Source organism: Octopus bimaculoides, chromosome 1 (genome assembly GCF_046866305.1).
Source record: "Octopus bimaculoides isolate indiv1 chromosome 1, ASM4686630v1, whole genome shotgun sequence".
NCBI lineage: Eukaryota > Metazoa > Mollusca > Cephalopoda > Octopoda > Octopodidae > Octopus > Octopus bimaculoides.
The window spans coordinates 202,213,350-202,220,587 of NC_142928.1; the positions used below are offsets into that span (position 1 = coordinate 202,213,350).

Sequence of the window (7,238 nt, forward strand, 5' to 3'; positions counted from 1 at the left end):
TAAGAATATTCTAGCATTCCACATCTGCACTTCTCATTCTAGTACATACACACACATATATATGCATATAAGAAAAGTGTGTGTGTGTGTGTGTGTGTGTGTGTGTGTTCATAATTTTCTTGGCATTCCCTGGTGGTCGTCAATGAGAGACACAAAGAAACAAGCAGTGTCCTTTGTTTCCTATCTTCTACAGAAACACGTTTGGTATTGGAGGAATATTATCTTGCTTCGAAGCAGGTGAAGGTTGGTGACAGGAGAGGCACCCAGCCGTAGAAAATGCTGCCTCAATGGATTCCATCTGATCTCTGCAAGCAAAGGAAAAGGGGATGCAAAAATGATGATGATGATGAAGACAATGATGATGATGATGATGAGGATGATGAAAACGCTGATGCTGCTGCTGATGATGATGGGTAAAAGTTTTATTGTTTTATTTCTGTAAATTTTCACAAGTCTTATTTTTTAAAATTCAAGTCTCAAAGAGAAAATTTTACAAAACTATGATTAAAGAATAAATAAATACCTTTCTCCGCCATGATTTCAACAGGTATTTTTGCTCTGCAACTGAAAAGAAAATAATTAGGAAGAAACATCGTTAAGGCATTGAATGCATCATTTGTACTCAAAGTAGGTTTTCTTTCCCTCTTTCTCATATTCTTTCTCTTTCTCAAACATAATTACAATTAAGGGAGAGACGAAAATCCTTCCCCTACTTATTTCAAACAACATCCTAACACCTCCAATATCCACCTGCATCCAATTCTTCAAGTAGTTCACTCACATCAGTGCAAGTGAAGAATACTGCTTACAACTTGTCTCCAACCATAATGTCTACAGAATCACTTGTGGATTCAGATTCCTCACTCAAATCCAATGCTTATCTATTCACCTTGCTTTGAATCGATGCCGTTATCTCATAGCTTAAACATTTTGATAATGGGATTATTTTGAGATGCTCTCTGTTTCTTTCAATTAATATTAAATATAACAAAGAATTTAATAAAATAACTTTGTTATCATTAAGCTAGTGTTAGGAACATGAATTGTGGAAGATTTTAATTCAAAACTTATGAAAACAAGACATTTGTACGACAGAGCCAGAACCGGTTTCAGCCAGGTTGGTATTGTAAGGGTTTTAAACATTTTGATAATGGGATTATTTTTTAGCATGACATTGTAGGGGAGGTGTTACAAAGGCTGGATCTTGCTAGTTCAACTATAAAACAAGTTACAGAATATAATCTAACTGATAGAACTGAACCTGTTGCACCCTGTGAACCAAAAATTAATCTAAAAGACCATAAGAAAAACTTTCACGTAAATCCTACTGTTAGACTCATTTGCCCAACGAGATCTGATATTGGTAGATTAAGTAAGCTTATTTTAGATAATATTATACCGTTCATTATTCCTAACCTTACTCTTAAATTATGGATTAATACTGATGAAGCTCTTAATTGGTTTAACTCTATTGACAACAATAATAATTTTTCCTTTATCCAATTCGATATCAACAATTACTATTCTAGCATTTCTCCTATACTCCTTAACAAAGCTCTCATATTTGCTAAAAATAGATCCCTAATTACTAGAGAAAAAATTGACGTAATACTTTTAGCTAGAAAAACCATCATCGAATTCGAAGATAAGCTCTGGACCAGATCTGACACCCCTGATAACTTTGATATCCCAATGGGATCGAGTGATTCGGCTGAAATAACAAATTTGGTTGGAGCATATCTTCTATATTGCCTAAATAGGGAAATTCCTGAACTCCAAGGAGGCCTTTATAGGGATGATGCATTATTTATCATACCCACCAACAACAAATCAACCATAGAGAGAATGAGAAAGAATATTAGAAAATTCTTTAAAAACTTTAACCGTAGCATTACTTTTGAATATGGCACTAAAATCGTTACTCCTGCACCTTTAAATATTTCAAAAAGTAAATATTTTTTAAAACGTAAATCTTGTTAAATTTTTTAATTTAGTTTCTCTCATTTCCCTGACTAATAACTATTTTATTTGAGTTATGACTTTTAATATATACTTAGAATACATTTTAACCTTCTCCAACCCACTGATAGTAGTCCTACATCTTCTCTAAGTTATTCTGAGTCTCTTCTTTCTATCACTTTTTTGAAAATCTTAGCTTCATTTCTCTTAATTTAGTCCTGGTTTTCTATCTCTATTCCTCTCCCTTTTTCCCTCTTCTCTCTTCCCTCCTTTCTTACTGTTTGGATTTTGGCCATTAATATTATAGTTTTACTCATAAATAATACCACCCCACATTAATTTATATCTTATTTTAACTGGATATGTTTATCTTGTTCTAATTATTATTGTTCCCTATAGTTTTGAAATTAGTAATTCAGTGCTTCATTGTATTATTCTATTTATACTGTAGAATAGATATATTTCTTAATATATTTCTTAATTAAGGTCAATACCTTGACCTTAATTCCCATACCTTAAATTTTTTCCAAATTTTTACCACTCCTTAGAGTATTGTCCTTCCATTTCCTTGTTTTTTTTTCTTTCCCTCATGCTTGATTTACCCCTAACCTGCTGTCCACCACTACTTAACCTACCTTCCTCTAAATTTGAAATTACTACTATCCCTCCTATTAGATTTTAAATTCTTGTTTGATTCACTTGTCTGTGAAACAGCAGCATAGTCGAGATGTGTTTTCTTCTCTTACTCTTGTTTTTTGCAAACATCTTCAAAATGACTTTCTAAAATGAAATTCCATTATGCAGCTGAGGAGTACATTTTCATTGTATTTTCTGTAGTGTTCTCACTACATGAATAAATGGAGCTTGTACGAAACGTACGTACTGCTATAACTTATTGAATTTTTGTTGCTTAACTTCAAATTTTATTCACCAAATCTCTTGATTTTGTTTTTGGTTTTTATCCTACCAAATTCTGGTGCCTCAAACATTTTACGTACCACATTTAATCTTTTGATTAAATCTATATTATTATTATTATTATTATATATATATATATATATATATATATATATATATATATATATATATATATATTAGATTTAGATTTAAAATTGAATATGGTACTTATGTTAAGGCACCAGAATATAGCATGGCATTATCCAAAACCATTCTAAGAGCAAGGTGATAAAAAAATCAAAATAAGCAACACGGATTTTAAAGATGATTGCAGTACGCACGTTTCATGCTACTCCATTTATTTAAGTAATGCGAGCATTACATTAAATGCAATATGTAGAGCAATCTTCAGCTGCACAAAAATGTAGAAAAATTACAGTAGAATAGACATTTTATAATTGTGGCAACATTTAAAATCCAAGTGGGAAGAAGAATACATAAAAATCCATTTTGACATAGCCAAGGCTATCAGGCTAGTAATTAGTTTTAGGTAGAATTCTAACTGTCTCTGATTTTATTGTCTCTTATCTAGTGGTTATAGTATAAGGAACAATCCCTTCTAAGGAAAGGGAAGGTGTAAGCATTATACATGGATATAGTTATAAAGGTTTCTCTGGTCAGAGTGGCAACACTATTTTAGGTTGGGTTTGTTACTGCTATCATAATGTTTGAGAATTGAACCATATTGTATTTATTATGTAGATCCCGAATATACAAAAATTTCCGGTGAAAGTCTTTTGGAATGAGGGTGGGGGACAATTTTCGGAAATTCCAACAGAGTCCACTTAAATTCTTCTTAACTTCCATGAAAATTAATATTTTTTCGTGAAATTTTCTACAAATATACCTTGATGTATGTACATTTCGAGCATGTAGGAATTTTGAAGGAAACAACTGCAGGTTATTTTTGAGAAGTGTTCCCCACTCGGTGGTGTTTCGGAGCAAGTCGTCCATAATTGTTTCATTTTTCTCCATTATGTGCGTATGTGCATCCGTAGATTTGCAATGAAGTAATACGCTGCTTCTGTTCTCTTCTACTTCTCTACTAGAAACGTTTACTTTGGAATTTACTTCTATTGAGAAAAAAAAAAATCGTGTGCATGTTATTTTTTACGTAAGTTTTCTTATGACGGCTTCTCTTCACTGTCTAGAAATCTACGGATGCACATACGCACATAATAGAGAAAAATGAAACAATTATGGACAACTTGCTCCGAAACACCACCGAGTGGGGAACACTTCTCAAAAATAACCTGCAGTTGTTTCCTTCAAAATTCCTACATGCTCGAAATGTACATACATCAAGGTATATTTGTAGAAAATTTCACGAAAAAATATTAATTTTCCTGGAAGTTAGGAGGAATTTAAGTGGACTCTGTTGGAATTTCCGAAAATTGTCCCCCACCCCCATTCCAAAACACTTTCACCGAAAATTTTTGTATATTCGGAATCTACATAATAAATAATATATGCATAGAAAATTTCATTAAAAAATATTCATTTTTCTGAAAGTTATGACCTTCCAAAGTCTGGTGGGTAGAACTCTGCAGTTATGCCAAAAGGATTATACTTTCCTCAAAGTTACAAGGGTAGAAATTGGACCTTGTAAATGTTGTGAATTTTCCGAAGTCCTCCCCCACCCCAGTTGCTTCCCATGCATTTTCTGAGGTTTTTTTTTTTTTTTTTGTATATTCGGAATCTCCGTCATTGAAAACAGGAATCCAGTGAAAGAAAAAAGTCGGAAAGGTCGGTTTCAGGGGCAGTGACTGTGTGCCGGGCCCAGCAAATTAGCCATAGCCATTTCTCTGAAAGTTACTGGGAAACAAAGCTTTGGTGGGGGGGTCACACTTTTGTGGGCCAATACAAAGGACGAGGACGAGAGATTGAGAGGTGGGTGAGAGAGAGACGGGGAGGAAAGAAAGAAGGAAAGAAACAAAGAGAGAAAGGAAGAAAGAGGGGAAGAAAGGAAGAGAAAAGAAAGATAGGAGGAAAGAAAGAAAGAAGGGAAGAAAGAGGGAAAGAAAGAAGAAAGAAAGAAAGAAAGAAAGAAAACATCTAAACAAAAACTCAAGTGTCATGTTACGGCCTTTTAACGCCCCACCCAAGAAATCAAAATGAAAACAATGAAATTAAGACAGAAAATGAATTGTTGTAAAAAGAAGATGACGTAACATGTAAATATATTTCCTTGATCAACAAACATTACAGAGTAACCTTTTACTAAAGCGGCTTCAATTAACAGAAAACCTATTTCAGAAATCTTGGATAAATAATTCCCATGTTTTCGATGATAACAAATTATTCCGATTTCACTAAAAACCACACAGCATTTCAAATTTTTAATTTGTTCCTCCCGCTCCGCTTTTATCAATGTATACAGGTATTGTGTATATGTATGAAATGTATAGTATATCTGTATGTATGTATGGTGTATTACATTGATTAATAAAGAACCGAAAAAAAAAGTCTGTTTATTCAGAGATTCTTTCAAACCAAATCCAAACAAGTTTCCACATATTCCTTCGGTTGCTTCTCACTACATTTCCTGTTTCAAACCTAGCCCGGATTTGCTATATTTTCATTCTACTGGGGCAGTCATTTGTCAGACAACCCCATCGTCTTAAATATTCTTTTCTACTCTAGGCACAAGGCCGAAATTTCGGGGGAGGCGGCTAGTCGATTAGATCAACCCCAGGATGCAACTGGTACTTGTTTTATCGACCCCGAAAGGATGAAAGGCAAAGTCGACTTTGGCGGAATTTGAACTCAGAAAGTAAAGATAGACGAAATAATTGTAAGTATTTCACCAGGAATGTTAATGTTTCTGATGTGTTAGTATCCCTGATAATGAAACAATTGTCTTCTTCTAGGGTGTGGCCTATATGAGGAGATTTGGCTACCATTTCTAGCTTGACGTACGTTAAAACTGTTAACATAATTTTATGGAATCCAGGTAACAGAAAATTAACAGGTAAACTATGGGGGTTTTGTCTGGAGGGGGGATTATCTGTGAGGGTTTTGTCCTAGATGGAGACATAAATCATTTGTGACTTTATTGCAGGTCACCATTTTATGACCAGGAAATCATGGCATGCCTACACAAGTGCCCCTCCATCGATTTTGTTTCTTCGTAACTTTCAGGAATGTTGATGTTCTTGAATGAAATTTACTAGAAATACCTTTAAGAGGCAAAATATCGATGGCTTTGCAGACATACGTAATGACACACATCACATATACCTACAGAACTTGGAAATATGCACGCACTCATACACACACATTGTGAAAATGAAGAAGAAACAAATCCGCGTAGTTATAATGTAATGGAAAGTATTGAAAGCGATTTTGTAAAGTATTTGTAAAGCAATGGAGAGACAGGATTAAAGAAATTCAATTGGAAAGATGTAAAACGAAAACTTACCTCGTAACAGCCCTGAACAAAACTGAAACTTGAATCTTTATTTGATGGTTTTTAAGCTGTTCATTGGTTTAACAATAATCTTGTATGACATCAGTGTTTTTTCCGAGAGAAACACTTCTCCCTCTGACCTCTTTTATACAATTTACTTGTACGAAAACTTTGTGATGAAACTTTATTATTATTTACAAGACAACATGAAGAAAACTTTTCAAAAGAAGAAAAACCTGAAATAGTTTTAATCGGAAATGAAGGTGAATGTAGATAGAATTTATTTGGTTGGCATGTTTTTTTTTTCCACAAACCTTCAGAGTGTGTGTACACATACACGCACGCATGCATGTATGCATGCACACTCACTCACTCACACACACACACACACACACATACATGCATATATATACATTGGTAGCAGATAGCATTTTCCCACAAGTCCCCTGCCTGTTATTCTCTCCTGTTACACTAGGAAATTTAGATCTTTTCGAAGCATCCATGGGTCAAACACGTGATACAGAGGAGAAATCCTTTGTATAGTTTCACATAATTTAGTTAGGAATAATATATATATATATATATATATATGCTCAACCAAATCGGTTTTCCTTCTCTTTGGTCAGTGGATGCTCACCCAAAGGGCGTCTAACTTTCTAATTTCAAGGTGCGACAACACAAACCTTACTCTTTCTATCTACCCTTATTCTATTAGCCTGTCCTTCTCTAGTAGTCACTCACAGATGAAGATAACTACCATACACGATGGACCATAACGGTTAATGACCAGTGTATACAAACAATCCTACATTGTAACCAGAGTAATAATCATATAGATAAAATAGCCATCCAAACAAACAATTAATGTTGTTCTTCTTCACTCATTTATTTGACTCATATCATTACAAAACCT

The 7,238-nt window shown here is 34.0% G+C and overlaps 1 protein-coding gene across 1 annotated transcript in view; it reads right to left on the bottom strand.

Annotated features, from left to right (window-relative positions):
* The window catches only part of LOC149137953 (protein mono-ADP-ribosyltransferase PARP14-like), a 70,497-nt gene extending 63,810 nt beyond the window's left edge, over nt 1–6,687 (bottom strand). Inside the window, exons 1-2 of the mRNA XM_089339711.1 lie at nt 6,338–6,687; nt 524–564 (exon numbers count right to left, since the gene is read on the bottom strand). Of these exons, the coding sequence (XP_089195837.1) occupies nt 524–536 (13 nt within the window). The 5' untranslated portion in view covers nt 537–564; nt 6,338–6,687. The remainder of the gene's footprint in view (nt 1–523; nt 565–6,337) is intronic.
* Nucleotides 6,688–7,238: the final 551 nt, after the last annotated feature.